The following is an 18,451-nucleotide window of genomic DNA, read 5'->3' as shown; positions in this document are numbered from 1 at the left end:
ATAATAATTTAGGTCCAGATACAATGTATAAAAAGCCCTTCAAGAAAAACCGAATTATCCTCTGCTGCCTATTATAAATAAATAAATTCTACTGGCCAAGGAGACCAAATTCACTTCTTTTAAAATTTAATTTAATTTTTTGTAGAGATGGGGACTTGCTATGTTACCCTGGCTGAACTTCTTGCCTCAGGTGATCCTTCTGCCTCAGCCTCCCAAAGTGCTGGGATTACAGGTGTAAGGCACTGCATCTACCTAAATTCACTTTTCATTTGTCACACTTTTCAGTTATATTTGCTATATATGCTGTATATAATGAATGTAACTAAATGTCATTTTAATAAATTTGCTATTTGCAGGTACGGTCTGGGTATGTTGGAACAGAGATACTAAGATTACATAACTTTATAAAGATTCAATATTCATTTAACATTTATTGAATATCTAGGAAAAGCCTAGGTACTGTGTTAAGAATTTTAAAACCACGTTTAATATTATGTTATTACCATAAAGCCTATAAAGAAAAGCATAAATATCAGGCCCTCCCTCTATGGAGACTACAATGTATTAGATATATAAGATTATATGAAATCACATGCTTGAGGCAGACAATATGTACTTCACTATACTAATATTAACATATACTTTACATTAGAATATTAATTAAACTAAAAGCTGTTTCAGAACATCAACTAAAACTAGAAAAAATTCAAATGGAAATACATTGATTCATTAGTAAGAGAAAAAACTATAAAATGTTTGGAAGAAAACACAAGAGAAAAAGACTGTCAAGATTGGAGGTGTGAGGGAGGTAAACCACTAACCATTAAAAAATTTATAAATTAAACTTCATCAATATTGAAAACTTTAGCTCTTCAAAAGACACTGTTAAGAAAATAGAAAAAGTAAGTCATAGATAGGAGGAAAATTATTACCAAGTTGTAGCTAAAATATCAAGGAACTTTACAAATTGATGATGAGACTATCAATAAAAAATGGACAAAAGACAGACAAAAGAAGACATGCAAATGGCCAGAAAGCACATGAAAAGATGGTCAACATCATTAGTTATCATGGAAATGCAAACTAAAACCACAATGTCATACTATATTACTATGAATTATGAAAAAGTAGTTCTGGAAAGTTCTTACCTGGATCAGATGTGTTGGCATTGTGATGATGCAGGCTGAAAGAGAGGTTCTCAGAAGACCACGGAGAACATAGAGGAACTTGGTAAGGCTGTGACTGTTGCCACCATTTTCTGCACAGCAAATATCGTCTCCCCATAAAGGTGAGCCAAGATTCTGAATTCCTATTCTTAAAATGTTTCTCTGTTTTTTCTAAAAGAAAGCGGGAAAAAAGCAAACATATAAAGTTTTGTTAATCAATAGAATACCACTTTCATCTGTCAGTTCTTATCTTTATAACATCAGGGAGACAATGTCAATAGATGTGTTAAAAATTTTTATGTACTATTAGTACAGAAAGCAGTATAAATGAAACTGTTTAGATCACAAGATTATAAAAAGTAACTTTAACTTTTGAAAAATCTGAAGAGTATCATAAGCCTTAAGCTTTAAATTGTATCTAAATTTTAACAGCAACAACTCTAAGAATTATATTTAATGCACTTAAAATATTTAATAAAACAGATAATAATGATGAAATCTAAACTAGAATGCTTGCAAACCCCTTCTCAGTATTAGAAAATTCTGTCTTTCAGTAAACTATAAATTGTTCAATATTTCTCATTTAATTTTATCCTACCTACTGCCTGATCTTTTCTTTGAAAAAAGCTTAAAGATATATGACTTTTTGTTTTTATATTTTACATTTGCCTCTGGTTTTTCTTCTTGAAGCTGCTCTTAAAATAATAATTTAAGTTCAACACCCTTCGTAAAATTTAACAGGTGAACATTTAGAACCTGAGCCTACTGACAGTAAGGTCACAATAAGTGACTGTATTTCTTGGGAAAAGAACATTTAAAAACTATTAATTAAACTGTGAATACATCACTGTGAATAAACATTTAACAACAGATGTGTTTATAATAAATTCTACTGTTTGGGTTATTCTAACTAAATAAATGTTTTGTAAATACTTTCCTTAGAAATTCAGCAAAATTTCTGGGCAAAAGAAGAAGGCGTTAACAAAACCTGGCATGTGCAAATAATTGAAAATTCATTATTAGAATTGATGGGAAAAGTAAGTTTGCTCTTAAAGCCATAATTTGGAATGCGTGCTACTTTACAAGTGATTTCTGATGAAACAAATTCCTAAAATGTATCACTTGCTATTGCTATAAAATACCACTGATAAAATTTATTAACCAACTAGTTATTGTCCAACACAATATATCTATTTCCCTGATATTACAAATGAAAACTGAATTTGTGTATTCCTTTTTCAAGCAGAATTTATTGACCATGGAAAGGAAGAAAAATGAATACAACACTGAAATGTTAGAAGATGAAAGCCTAAAGGAACATAAGCTAGTAAATGAATAAGAGAGAATTACAGTCGGGACTATGTAACTAAGAAGATGTATGATTCTGGACAAGACACACACATTACTTAGGACTTTGTTTTGTCTTTCTTTCTTTCTTTTTTTTTTTTTTTTTTGAGACAGTGTCTTTCTCTGTTACCCAGATGCAGTGCAGTGGCCTTACTATAGCTTATGGTAGTCTCAAACTCCTGGGCTCAAGTGATCTTCCCACTTCTGCCTTCAGAGTAGCTGGGACTACGTGCATGTGCCACCAGATCTAGCTAATTTTTCTTTTATTGTTTTTGTAGAGACAGGGTCTTGCTATGTTGCCTAGGCTGACCTTGAACTGCTGGACTAAAGCAATCCTCCTGCCTCAGCCTCTCAAAGTATTTGGATTACAGGTGTTAGATACTGCATCCAGCCAGTTTTATTCATTTTAAATTAAAAGGAGAGGCCAGGTGCTGTGGTTCACACCTGTAATCCCAGCGCATTGCGAGGCTGAGGAGGGCAGATCGCCTAAGGTCAAGAGTTTGAGACCAGCCTGGCCAACGTAGTGAAACCCTGTCTCTACTAAAAATACAAACATTAGCTGGGTGTGGTGGTGTGCACCTGTAGTCCCAGCAATTTGGGAGGCTGAGGCAGGAGAATTGCTTGAACCTGGGAGGCGGAGGTTGCAGGGAGCTGAGATTGCCCCACCTCACTCCAGCCTGGGTGACAGAGTGAGACTCCATTAAAAAAAAAAATGAAAAGGAGAGAAGATAACATTGTTGCTCTATAATTCAATACAATTGAAGGGATATAATGGCCTGGATAACACTATAAGAGTGAAATTACAAAAAAAAAAAAAAAAAAAAAAAAGGATTTTAGAATAAGCACATTAGAAAAAAACTTCCTGACTCTAAGGACCTAAAACATGATTGTACTATGTAGGCAGCTGGTTCAATTTTTTAAATGATTGTGTTAAAGTTATGATAGACAACCACCTAAGACACCCTATGTTATCATCCTCAATGGTCCACAAAAATTTTTTTCTTTTTATTTCTGCATTACTTGAATGAAATGAAGTAATGAGATGTACCAGGGCTTAGAAGTATAAATACATTTCTGGTGAATTAGTGTAAGATATCTGTAAAATATGATGGGTTATTCTTTTTTCTTTATTATTTAAAACCTCAGAATTTAAGTAAAATGGCAAGAATTTAAAGTTCATTTTGCTATCTCTAAATTTGTTATCTCATGATAACAAACATGTTAGATTCCCAACAGAAAGAGCATTCTGGAAAAAGGGAGAGAAACATACAAAAAAAAAAAAATCTAGATAGTACAATGAAACGCGAAGGTAAAAGGAGAGCAGGATAATATTGTTTTCTCTGTTAACATTTCAGAAACTAAAGATCAACAGTATTTTAACCCACTGTCCCATGATCTATTATTGTATTAAAAAGTACTTGACAAAAGTTTATAACAAAAATGCTGTTAGGTACGAAATTAGGAGAACTACAGAGGTTTAATGACTCTGACAGATACACTGATATATGTATATCAAGTGAATGAAAATATTAAGCCAAAAAATGAATGAGAGATAAGATATTTAAGTGAGGTGGGTACCCAGCACAACAGATATAATTGAACATAATACTTCACTTATATTTTAAAAAATATAATGGTAACTGCAAAAACAAAGGCTGAATTATAAATCTCTTGTGTCCTTTAGGATATATAATTCCTTTGCTATGCCATATAATAAGGGGGCATACTGTGTGGCATAAGATTAAAAAAAAGAAACTTGTTAGCTGTACAATAAATAGTTTTATTCCTACGAGAACATCCAAAATATTTAATCTAGTATTCTAAGTAAAATCCATGTTGAAATTACATTTTTATCATATATTTCTAAGATATTTAAAAATAACAACTTAAATGAAATTATGACCGCAATTTGTAAACGTCTGCACTCTAATTATTTTTACAGATGAGCTACACTACTTTACTTACTACCAAGGCTAATTATAAGGTAGTATACAATATTCTGTTCCTTAGATTCTATTTCTATATGTTGTCTCAAATTAGTTGTTTATTTGAAAACATGTTAAAAAAAGGATAAAAACTTTCTTTTAAAACGTAACATTTATTTCAATGTCAGAACATTATTTTTGACTTAGGAATAATATTTTTTGAAGTAGTGCCTTATAGGCGTATTTCTGTGGCTTCTAGAACTCATCTAAAGTTTCTGAGACAGATATATATAGTAAGTAATTTAGCAAACAGTACAACTAATTTAAAGATAAGAAAATTCATTATATTTTAGTTGCAATAAAATTGTAAGTGTATTTCTATAATAACGTATTGGTATATTTTAATTTAAAAACTTTTGGTATTCACCATAGGAATGTCTACCTGAACCCTGTTTAATCTTTATAAAAGTCATTAATTATAGAATCTCTGGTTCAGAAAGCCACACCAGCTCCAGTTTGGTGTCTATCAATTTTTGTGAAAAAAAAAATTGTTTTTTGAAAATAGTGTTTTCATAGTCGAATAAACAACTAAGAAAACAAATGTTTTACTCTATTCCTATACTAGCTTACTTATTAAGGATTCTTAAGGTATATCTCTGTGTGTGTGTGTGTGTGTGTGTGTATTCCTTTTGCTATTACCTTCGCTTTTGGGATTCTATAAAATTTCTTACTCTCAGAAGATGTGTCGTCATCCTGCAAGAAGAGCAGCTCTGCACACTGTACCATTGGAACTGTTATGACATGCCTGTTTCCATAGTTACCACAGCAAGTGGGGAGAGGTGTCTGTCAGGGACCAATTTACCTCTCCAGACAAGCACTGGCACCAAACGAAAGACACAGTACCCATAAATCTTAGGTAGGGACAAAAATGGAGCAACACTGAGCAAAATAAAATTGTATTAAATACTAAAGGCCATCACAAAAATTATGACATACATGAAAAGTCACCTATAAATAAATGACTGTACTTTATCATACACACATAAGTATTTTCAATCTGCAATTAAACTGGCAATCAAAACAAAATGAAAAATAATTTATTTTGCCATGGAAAACCTGTTAAATATAATAATAAAGTTTACAAGAATATTTAAAAATCCATGAGTTGAGCACAAATGTAGCTGATAATGCCAAAAATAAGACTTTCAGCTTCTCTGTCTTCTTCAATAAAAATAATGGTGCTTTAGAAATACTTCTGCTAAAATAATACAAATGTAATGCAAATCATTTAGTAGCAAAAGCAATTAAAATCACTGTGGAAGAATTTTGAAAGGCATGATATATAGAAATAAAATCTTCCTCACTTTGTTTAAGCTAAACTAACCAGAACATCCTTATTAGTGGAAATTTGGAGGAAGTTTTAAAAATTAGAGCTACAGAGAAATCGTTATAAAATATTTAATATGGCAAATAAAAATGTATTTTTAATTCAATAAAACAAAGTATAATACAATAAAATCTTAACATAATTCTTACTCATAAGGTAATTTGAAATTAAGGCCTGAATGTCAGAAACAGGAACAATTTAAATAGAAAAGTACAAGCCTTGCAGATTTAAAAGTAATTCTCAAAATGCAGCTACTTAATCCCAAATGCTACAAATGCATATTTAAAAATGATGTTGATAAAGCATGTGTATGTCTTATGTGCCTCCACTGAGAACTTAGCTGAAACCCTAAATACACAGTAACAGTCAAACTAAGGCTGCTTATGCTCTGCTTATGTACATGTTCTGTGCTTGAAAACAGCTTGTTCACTGTTTATTATTCTAAAACTTCTGGGTTCCCGCCCCCCCCCCCCCCCCGAGAATTTGAAAACAACATTATATAAATAATTATAAAAGACTTTGAAGATATTTAATACCTGAGGATTGGATCCATCAAATCCTTCCTCATAAATGATGTTCTGGATAAACTGAAGCAGCTTTGTGTAGCCAGGGGTCAAAGAACTGTTGGTAAAAGAAGTGGTTCAAATACATAAATGGGTTATTACATAAGAAGTACACAATCTATGATAAAACATTAAGTAAATAATTAAAAGGCATACATTTATTAGATTACTTAAGAATGTCAAAATAGTATTATATAATCCTAAAATATAAAGTCAATACATACAGGGAATAAGTTACAATGCCTTATTATAACTTGCTCAGTGTTCCTGACATCATGGGAAGATAAAAACCTGTGGAGACTAAGATAACTTAATTATGTCAGGCTTAGTTACCTCCAAGAAAATTAATGATTTAATGAAGCAACCTAAAAGATGAAGCCACTATAGATTTTCAGGAGTAATCATACATAATTAACACATAGTTAATGAACTGCTATGCCAAGTACACCTGAATCCATGTCCTGATCACCTGAGCTCATCTTCCATCAAAGTTAATTTTCTTAGAACAAACTTCTAAAATAATAATTTTAAAGCTTGATTTTTTTAAGACACACGAAGAAAAGTGAGTATAATTTTCACTTCCTTTGTTAAAAGAAGACAATAAATGGATGAATTTAAGAAGAAAACCAAATTTATTTCTCATATAAATACTAACATTAATGTTATTGTTTTAAAATATTTTACAAATGCTATGAAATATCTCAAAGAATCTTCAGTAAGCATGAGGAAAATCTGCTTTACATTATCTGAAGTTAAGATTCTGCATAACGGACAATCTGTGTGCTATGACTGAACATTAATGTCATGATAATGTCATGAGCATAGCAATCCCATAGACACTGAAGTGCCTAATGCTGTAAAAGCTGTGGGTGACCTTAAAATTATGCAAGTATTTGCTTTACTGTGATCCTAAGTAAGCAATCACATAGGCAGAAGAAATATCCTAAAGAAAGAATGAAATCTAATTTGAAGCATGAATGCAGCAGTAAAGAATATAAAATGTTAGGAAACATAGCAGACTGCTTAGTGTGCAAAATCAATGGTAGGTGGTTCACGAAACATAGAGGTACATCTCTGTCAACATGTAATTGAACAGCCACAATAAACCAAAAGTGTCTATCTTGCAAAAACAAAACAAACAAAAAGAATGCTGTTGTGTACAAAACAAATACAGCTCCAGATAATGAAGAATTTGGTACTTTGGCTATTTCTCATACAGTTATTTCTCCATTTTCAGTGAAAATTCTGTAGATTACATAGATACTTTTTTTTCATGAGTGTGGAAACGTGTGCAAAAATAATATTCTGTAAGGGCAATTTTGTGACTATTTCATATCTTAACACACATCTATCCCTGCTAGATCAACTTTTCAGAACATAGTGCAGTAGATTCAATTCTAATCTGGATCAATCTGCTTTGCACTAGTGGTAAAATCTGCAAGCTTTCAGATTATGAAATGAATTCCAGCCAACGATCTGATGAATGTCACTATGAGTTATAGGAGAGTGGATCAAAAATATAGCCAATGCATTCTAATCCACTAATAATAATTCTACCCCAAACCATTATTATTTCATATAATAATAATAGGGGATCATGCAATATTCATCTTTCTGTGTTGGGCTTATTTCATTTACCGTAATGTCCTTCAGTTTCACCCACGTTGTCACAAATGACAAGATTTCTGTTTGAAGGTTAAAAGTTCATTGTGTGTGTGTACACATTTTCTTTATTCATTCATCCCTTGATGAACACTTATGTTGATTCCATATGTTGATTATTGTGAATAATGGTATAGTAAACATGGGAGTGTAAATATGTCTTCAACATACTGATTTTATTTCCTTTAGATATACAGTCATGCGCTGCATAGGGACGTTTTGGTCAATGATGGACCACGTATACAACAATTGCCCCATAAGATTATAATAGAATTGAAAAATTCCCATCATCTAGTGATGTTGTAGCCATATTACTCACATGTTTATGGTGATGCTTCTGTAAACAAACTGTCCTAAAAAGTACAGCACATGTAATTATGTATTGTACATAATAATAATAAATGATTATTTTACTGGCTTATGTATTTACTATACTATTTATTGTTAGAGTATACTCCTTTTATTTATTGGAAAAAAAAAAAGCTAATAAGATAGACTCAGGTGACCAGGTCCTTCAGGAGGTATTCCAGAAGAAGGCATTCTTATCACAAGAGATGACAACTATATGTGTGTTACTGTCCCTGAAGACCTTCCAGTGGGAAAAGATGTGGAGGTAGAAGACAGTGATATTGATAATCATGACCCCACACAGGCCTAGAGTAATGTGTGTGCTTGTGTCTTAGTTTTTAACAAAAAAAATTTAAAAGTAAAAAAATCAAAAATAGCATATAGAATAAGAATATAAAGAAACAATATTTTAGTAGAATTGTGTGAAGTGTGTTTTAAGCTGTTATTACAAGAGTCAAAAATGTTTTTAAAATGTAAAAGTTTATAAATTAAAAATGTTACAGAAGCTAAGGCGAATTTCTTATTGAAGAAAAGAAAATATTTTTAGTAAATTTAGTGTAGCGTAAGTGTACAGTGTTATAAAGTCTACAGTAGTATCCAGTAGTATGTTAGGCTTTCACATTCACTCACCACCGCTTTACTGACTCACCCAGAGCAACTTCCAGTCCTGTAAGCTCCATTCTTGGTAAGTGTCTTATACAGGTGTACCCCTTTTTATCTTTTAGACTATTATTTACTGAACCTTTTCTGTGTTTAGAAACACAAATACTTGTATTACAATCGCCTATTCAGTCCAGTAACATGCTGCACAAGTTTATAGGCTAGGCCCAAGAGACTACTATAGAGCCTAGGTATGTAGATTGTACCACGTAGATTTGTGTAATTACACTCGATGAAATTGTCCAATAATGTATTTCTCAGAATATATTTCCATTCATAAGTGTCAAATGACTGAATGCTCAGAATTGGGGTTGTTGGATATGGTGGTTCTCTTTTTGATTTTTAAAGGAACCTCTATACTGTTTTCTACAATGGCTGTTCTAATTTATATTTCCACCAACAGTGTACAAGGGTTCCTTTTTGTCCATATCATCTCCAACACTTGTGTCTTTTTGATAACAGTCATTCTAACAGGTGTGAGGTGAAACCTCATTGTCTTTTTAATGTACATTTCCCTGATGATGAATAATGTTGAGCACTTTTTCATATATGTGTTGGCCATCTGTATGGCTTCTTTTGAGAAATGTCTATTTTGGTCCTTACCCAATTTTTTAATTGAGTTATTTGTTTTCATGCTATTGTGTTGTTTGAGTTCCTTAAGATTTTGAATATGAACCCTTTTATTAGACATATGGTTTGCAAATATTTACCCCCATTCCATAGGTTATTTTTTTACTCTGTTGATTGTTACCATTTTTGCACAGAATAGGGGGGTTCTTTGATATGAGAATAAAAAGGAAGATGCAAAGCCAATACTTCTTAATTTCTTATTTAACCCTGACATAAAACAATTCAATGATCAACAATGCTTAAAATTTTATAAGTAATAAAATAAATTCCTCTAATTAGAGTTCTAGAAAAATAAACTATTTGATAACAAAATAAAATGCAATAAATCAATACATTTAGGTATATCAATTGTGAATATTAATTTTTGAATATATGGATTAAATCACTTAAAACTGAAATCATTTACATGATATTGATAATAAAATACTAAGTACTGTTAATCTCCATGTTTCTTTGCCAGCAATGTTTCTAGTTATATATATATATATATATATATATATTTGCTGAAAATAAATATCTTCTATTGTCATCTAAAATTTTGGTTTGTTACTAAAATCCTTTACTTTTGAGGATGCTTACTCTTGTGTGTGTGTTTAGTAGTGTAGGCACTGATAAAACAGGCGTTGGCAAGAAGTAAACCCAGTTAAAAATATGATCCTGGCTTCTTTATTAATGTTTCCAAACATTCAACAAAGATTACGTTATCAAATTATTTAAAACATCCTTCAAAAGTGGCACATTTCTAATCATTTTGTGATCACATTATATGAATTTGTATACTATTTTGCCTGATTTTCATATATTTCCAACAACTTTTATATTATAATGATCTATTTTGAGATTCTACAATGTGCCTTTAAAACTATTAGCTATACAAAGAACATAAAGACAATTACTAGAACTTTACTTTTTACCTTTAAAATATCAAGCATTTAATATTTTCTTTAGTTAAAAAAGTAAAATTGTTCCATGTGCATTATTCATGCTTTTCTGCTAATATTATCATGTTGTTTAGTAAGAATTTATTTCTTTATACTAATATATAAACATGGATAAAAGGGGCCAAATGACACAAATGTAAACCTGTTTTCTGACGACCAAGTTTCATATTTTTTAGAGATGATAGAAAAAAATGAAACTCATGCTTATCAATATTCTATCTCCATCTCTAATTTTCCTCAAGAGGTGTAAAGCACATTTGCATCAGATAATTTTAATTCCTATCAACAAACTGCATTGGTTCTGCTGTGAAAAGTAGTGTTGCCATTCAATCTTATTAAGAAAGATAAAAAAATTAGCTGTAAAAAAAAGAATCAGATGTAGTATTATACAAAAGAAGATGTAGTATTCTACAAAAGAAATCAAGTACAGGTAGATGATAAATAACAGATAAAAACTACAGTTTTGGAAACAATAAAGAAAGGAACACTTAGCAAAAGTCCTCAAAGAAACACTTAAAAATCTTTTAATAATTAAGAAAAAAGAAAAAAAGTCACTTCAACTGAGGGGTTTAATACAAAAATATTTAAATATGAGTAAAGAACAACATACAACACTGCCACCACCAACAAAAAACCTTGGGTAATAGGAGACAATATTTTATCAGTGAAAAGGTTAAGTTACAAAAATAAGATCATGTACATGTGATTTTAAAATAACTTGTTGATAAGTGAAAAATCTATACATAGATAACAGGCTCTTAGGTTGATTTTCAATAAGACTACCTGATTTTAATTATATCAACTGATAAAGTGTTTGGTACATAGTAAATAATCAAAACACTTTTGTATCACAGTCACCACATTTGATGAATAGAATAACCTTGTGAGGTTAAGTATAGTCATTCTCCCCATTTTATGGTTGAGATTTTAAGACCATTCTGAGGCTAAATAATTTGCCCAAGGCTGTGCGACAATTAAGAGACACAAACGGCACTTAAAACTCAAACTTTCAAGAACTCAAATTACCTGCTCTTTTGGCTATACTAAGATAAAGCCCCACAGTGAGATCTAGATTCAATGAAAAGCCTGTGGTAATGTGGTCCAGAGGAGGTCTGAACATGGCTCCATTCAACATAGCCAAATGAAGCATTCAGATGCATAGTTTTAGGAAGAGATTTCTCTTTTAGTTGCACTGATGGAGGCCTCCACCAAGGCCTTACTTACAATGCACTTGGTACACGATGTATAAAGAAAAGTCAATACTGTGAAGTGTATGCTTACAAATATATAAACTAGATACGAGTATTGTATAGTTGGAATGTAGGTTTAAGATCTGGGTTCTAGTTCTACCTGTGTCAACATGTACATGTGTGGTATGAGGTAAATTGTTTAAATTTTCTGTTCTGGTCTTCGAAATTTTCTCATCTGTAAAGCCAGGGATTGCATTAGATAATCTATGTTGTCCATTCTGACTTTGAAATCATATGGTTCAAATATGATTTTTCTCATTAAAATCAGTCATTGCTTGGCTTTTAAAAATAAGAACTTCTGATATATTTAAATATTGATTTAACTACTTGATAGAAACATTTAGGATGAGAAGCTGTTATCACTCCCAATTAGGATTAATTTAAAGTGAAGATGAAGCATTTTTGACATTATTATGCAAATAAATGAGAAAGTATGATTTGTATTACCAAAATTCTATTTACACATATATTTTAGGTATTCATCTATGACAAATAGTGAGATACCCTTGTAAGGCAGTAGGCAAAATATCAAGTGTCTCAACTAATTGTATAAAATAGTTTGCTGAGTTAAAGTTATATTAGCATATAATTTGCATGTGACTATAGAGACCGTGAAGTCTATTCACAAGTAATTTTCAAGTTAAAAATTTCATTACTGTTACCCTGAAGGCTGTCATTTACTGATTTTTCTCCTCTGATGATTTTCATCTAAGAATACTGAGTTTGATTATCTTCACCATGGATGTTCAACTAAGAACATATAAAGTGTAGGAATGTATTAAGGGCACCAAGAAGAACAATGACCAGCAGAAACCTCTGAGCCACAGCTAGGAAAATACTAAGAACTATGAGGATGCACAAATTACATGTATGGTCTAAGCAATCCATGTTCTGACAGGGATACTATTAAGAGGGGTTATGATCCTTCATGAAAAATAACTCAGCTTGACATCACTCTGACTTCCTTTAATTACTGATGTAAACAAGGTTTTAGACTATGTCTCCTACTACCCTTCACTGTTGCTGTCATCTACCCAACTCTGGGTCATGACTCACCTTTCTAACACTCTGGCCTTTCAGTTTTTTGATCTCTTTTCCAACAATCTTATCTCCATTCTGTTTAAGTTGATCATCCCCATGGTTGTTTTTTAGACCATGTAATTATCAATAACTGCCATACCTCTATAATCTCAATTTCATGCACACCCCTCTACATAACCACTACTTTCTTTCCACCTAGTACCCATACGCAATCATTTGACCCTGCTGAGATCTCTATATCATTGTCTACCACACCTTTCACTCACCTGCTTTGATAAGCTCTTTCAATTAATTAACCATCTCAATCCATGGTCAATCCTTTTCCTCACTTCCTTGCTCTTCTCTTGCTTTGTCACACTTACTGCTATTCTTGTTAAACACAACTCTCTGTCTATTCCACACTTGCCTCAGTGTAGCTAAAAATGGCCAGAGAAACAGACTGGTATGACTTTAATTTCATTACCACAAACCTCAATAGGCCCTTAAGGCTATTCCCACTATACATATCCTCACTCTCCTAGATGACAATGTCATACTTTCTCTTTTTCTTTTTTTGTTGAAACCTCCAATATCTCTTCCTCCATCTTCATTATCAGTTTATAACCTTTCACTGAGAAAACAGAAGCAGCCAGAAGGGACACCTAGCACACATTTTCTACCTGCTATGGTTTGAATGCTCATGTCCCCACAACACTTGTATGTTGAGCCCTAATATGCAACAGTATTAAAAGGTGAGAACTTGAGAACACATGGACACAAGAAGGAAAACAACACACACTGGGGCCTTTTGGAAGGTGAAGGGTGGGAAGAGGGAGAGGATCAGGAAAAATAACTAATGGGTACTAGGCATAATACCTGAGTAATGACATAATCTATACAACAAACCCCCATGACACAAGTTTGCTTATGTAACAAACCTGCACTTACACCCCTGAATTTAAAAGTTTAAAAAAAAAAAAAACAATAAAAAACAGAGGTGAAAATTTTGGGAGGTGATTAGGTCATGAGGGTGGAGCACTCATAAATTAGATTAACACTGTCTTAAAAGAGGTCCATGGGAACCTGTATTCCTCTTCTGCCATGCCCGAGGTTACACAGAGAAGACACCTATCTATGAAGAAAGTGGGCCCTCACCAGAATCTGACTATGCTGGCACCCTTATCTTGGAACTTCACAGCCTCCAGAACCATAAGAAATACATTTCTGTTATTTATAAGCTGCTGTTTATGGTATTTTTGTTATAGTAGCCTGAACAGACTAAGACACCACATTCTCAGCACGTGTAGCCAAATATATACTCTGTCTTCTCACAGGCTGCCATATGTGAACTAACTAAACTCCTATACCAACCCAGTACCTCCACTTGTGCACAGGCCTCATACCATAAAATATCACTTGGGCAATTCTCTCCTCTCTCCTCCATTATTAACTTCTCCTTTTCTACTGATTGTTTCCTATAATATATAAACATACTGTTATCTCTCCCTTGAAAAAATAAAACCACCACTTGTCCCATCTGATTTACCAGCTACTACTCTATTTTTCTGCACCAAACCCCTTAAATTTTCTAAAATTCAGTGCCTCCAATCCTCTCCTTACATTTTCACTTAAATCCATTCCAAGTAGTATGTGACCACACCCATCCCATCCATTAAAACTGCTTTTATTATGGTGACTGATGACCTCCAATGGCTAAATTCAATTGGTCTGTTTTCTTTTTTTTGGTAACAACTTTATTGAGATAGAATTCAGATACCACACAATTCACCCACTGAAAGTGTACAGTTCAATAGTTCTAGTATATTGACAGCTATTTAAGTATTACCACAATTTTAGAATATTTTCATTCCTTCAAAAAGGAATCTCATACCTGTTTTATCAACTCCCTCCAATTCTCCTAGCCCTAAGGAACCATTAATGTACTTTCTGCCTCTCTATATTTCATATTATTATTTCACACAAATGAAATCATGTAATATGTTGTCTTTTATGAAGGGTACTATGGTTTGAATGTCGGTCCCCTCTAAAACTCATGTTGAAATTTAATTGCCATTGTTACCGTATTAAGTGGTGGGACCTTTGAAAGGTGATTTGGCCATAAGGGCTCCACCATCATGGGCAGGATTGGTGCCAGTACAAAAGGGTGAGTTCAGTCCTTTCTCACTCTCCTGGTTCTTCCATTCTTTTGCCATGTGAGGAACAGGGTTCCTCCCCTCTGGAGAGTGCAGTGTTCAAACTACCGTGTTGGAAGTGGAGACTAGGTCCTTAACCGACACCAAACATGCTGGCAACTTGATCTTGGGCTTTCAAACTTTCAGGACTATGAGAAATAAATTTCTATTGTTTATACATGACTTAGTCTACAGTATTGTGTTATAGCAGCACAAAACGGACTAAGACAATTGTTTTCTCTCACTTACTATAATGTTTAAAGGATTCATCTGAGCTGTACCCTGTATCAGTACTTCATTCCTTTTTATGGTGAAATAAATATTACATTGTATGGATATAACATTTTTTATCCACTCATCAGTTGAGGAACATCTGGGTTGTTTCCACTTGTGAGCTATTATGAATAATGCTGTTATGAACATTTACGTACAGGTTTTTGCACATAAATGTACCAAAAAAAGGTTCTGTTTTAATCCTCTTGGGGATATACCTAGGAGTAGAATTTCTGGGTCAAATGGTAACTTTAACTTTTTGGGAAACGCCAGAGTGTACCAGTCCAAAAGACTACTATTTTATGTTCTCATCAGCTGTGTATGATGGTTTTGATTTCTTCACATCCTTGTCAACACTTGTTATTATCTGATTCTTTAATTCTAGCTATCCTAGAGGATGTGATATGGTATCTCATTTTGTTTTTGCTTTTGGGGTGTTTTTTTTTTTTTTTTTTTTACTTTTTTTTGGCTTGGAATATCTTTATTTGTCATTTTACTTTGAGTATTTCTTTGGTTATGATTTATCTTCTATTAACAGAATATGCTGATTTTCAAATCCAATCTGTTTTTCCCCATTTTTCTTTTTAATTGTGGTTAAAAAACCCATATAACATAAAATTTACTATCTTAACCACTTTTGAGTATGTTGCACAACTTAACATTAAGTTAAACAGATCTCCAGAACTTTTTTATCTTGTAAAACTGAAACTGCTTATCCATGAAACAAGAAACAACAACTCCTCACTTCCCTCTTTCCCTCAACCCCTGGTAACTACCATTCCGTTTTTGGTTTCTGTGAAATTTGACTACTTTAGATATCTCATATGAGAAGAATCATATTTATCTTTTTGTAACTGATTTCACTTAGTACAATATCACGGTTCACTCATGTTGTAATATGTATTTTTACATATGTATTTATATATGAAATATGTATTTCCATCATTTTTAAGGTTAAATGACATTTCATTATATGGTATATTTTGTTTATCAGTTCATTAGTTGGTGGACATTTGCACTACTATCACCTCTTGCCAACTGCAAATAATGCTGCTATGAACATGGGTGTCCAAATATCTCTTCAAATCCCTGCTTTCCATTTTTTTGGACATATACCTAGAAGTGGGATTGTTGGATCATACGGTTTTGAGAAACTGCCATGCTGTTTTCCATAGCAGTTACACATTTTACAACCCCAGTAGTGCACAAGGGTTCCAATTTCTCTACATCCTAACCAACACTTGATCTTTTCTGTTCTTTTTTACTTTTTCCTTTCCTATTTTTTATTTTTATCCTAACAGATGTGAGGGGGTATCTTGTGGTTTTGACTTGTATTTGTCTAATGGTTAGGGATAGCACTTATTGATATGCTTGTTAGCCTTCTGTATATCATCTTTGGAGAAATGTCTATTCAAGTCCTTTGCCTATTTTATAAAGTCAGGTTATTTGTTTTTATGTTGTCAGGTTGTAGGAGTTCTTTATTCTGGATATTGGCCTCTTATGAGATATATAATTTGCAAATATTTTTTACCATTTCTTACGTTGCCTTTTCACTGCTGATTAAGTCCTTTCATGCACAAAAGTTTAAGTTTGATGTCATCCTATTTGTCTATTTTTGCTTTTATTGTTTGTGCTTTTGGTGTCATATCCAAGAAATAATGGCCGAATCCAAGATTATGAAATGTTTCCCCTATGTTTTCTTCCAGGATTTTAATAGTTTTGAATCTTATGTTTAGGTCTTTAATCCATTTTAATTTTTGCATATGATGTAAGACAAGGATCTATCTTCATTTTTATTTTTATTTTTTTGCATGTAGATACCCAGTCTTCCCATTTGTTAAACAGTCCCTGTGAGTGACCTTGGTACCCTGTTGAAGATTATTTGACCATATATACCAAAATTTATTTTTGGGCTATCTATTCTACTGGTTTGTGTATCTGTCCTTACACGCAATTTTTACTTTATACCACAATGTTTTAATTACTGTAGCTATGTAACATGTTCTGAAATTAGGAAGTATAAAACTTCCAACTTTGGTCTTTTTCAAGAGTAGTTTGGCTGTCTGGGGTCCCTTGAGTTTTAGTCCCTGTGTAACTTTATGTAAACTAAATCTGTTGTTTCTATTTCCTTCTTTTCAAACTGGGGATACTACTAATGTCATAGGATTTTTGAAGAATTAAATGAGATAACAAATGTAATATGAAAAAATAAAAATAGTACTTGCCAGAAAAATCAGTTCTCATTAACTTAGTTATGATCAATCCCCATGAAGTCAATATAATATAGTAACACTCCAGTTGCAGGATGGAAGGTGATTGGGTGGGATGACTAGATGGAACAAGGTATGCAATTAAAGAGGTATGAAGGGATGGGACTAATACAAAATTACTGCTTGCTCAGTGAGTAGCAATAAGGACAATATGTTATCAAATCTTTTAACTCACATTCAAAAGTGAGCTAAGTTGTGTGTGAGAAACATGAAATATAGCCACTGTTCATTTAGGGGCCTACATCTAAGGAGAATTGATCTCCAAATAAACTTTTCTTAAATGAAAAAGTGGGATGGGGAAAAAAAAAAAGCTGATTGTGCTCAGATGAAAAATATTTGCCCAAGTAGTTACATTTTTTTCAAAGTAAAAATAACTTTATTGATTTATCTTTTAATAAAAATACGTTTCTTATAATAAATTTCAAACATATAAACAGAAATAATAACAATTAAGATGGCTAAAATTCATTAACCCTTTACTATGCCAGCTACTGTATGCTAAGTGCTATCTCTTTGGTTCTCGTTTACATTTCTTTTGATGTAGTGACATTTATTGGTCATTTCTGTATCTTTTTCTGAGAACATCCTCTTAACGTTAACCTTTTGCCTGTTTTGAAGTAGGGTATTCAATTTTTTCTTACTCATTTAAACATAACCATAATTTAATGAAACATATGCATGTATGTTTGTAATTTTTGAAATTTTGAAACCATCTCAAACTTACATAAAAGTTGCAAATATAGAACAAAAAATCTTTTTTTTCCCATTCCACTTGAGAGTAAGTTGCTGACCTGATGACTTATCACTTCTTAATAAT

General features: G+C 32.4%; 1 protein-coding gene across 6 annotated transcripts in view; it reads right to left on the bottom strand.

The window, feature by feature from the left end:
* Positions 1-18,451, bottom strand: part of ELP4 (elongator acetyltransferase complex subunit 4) — a 274,197-nt gene that overhangs the window by 150,205 nt on the left and 105,541 nt on the right. For all 6 annotated transcript variants that reach the window (XM_055356452.2, XM_055356450.2, XM_004050887.5 and 3 more), the window contains exons 6-7: positions 6,362-6,446; positions 1,149-1,337 (exon numbers count right to left, since the gene is read on the bottom strand). In XM_055356452.2, coding sequence (XP_055212427.2) covers positions 1,149-1,337; positions 6,362-6,446 — 274 coding nt within the window. The remainder of the gene's footprint in view (positions 1-1,148; positions 1,338-6,361; positions 6,447-18,451) is intronic.

This window comes from Gorilla gorilla, chromosome 9, assembly GCF_029281585.2.
Source record: "Gorilla gorilla gorilla isolate KB3781 chromosome 9, NHGRI_mGorGor1-v2.1_pri, whole genome shotgun sequence".
NCBI classification, from domain to species: Eukaryota; Metazoa; Chordata; class Mammalia; order Primates; family Hominidae; genus Gorilla; species Gorilla gorilla.
This window is presented reverse-complemented; position numbering and strand designations above follow the sequence as displayed.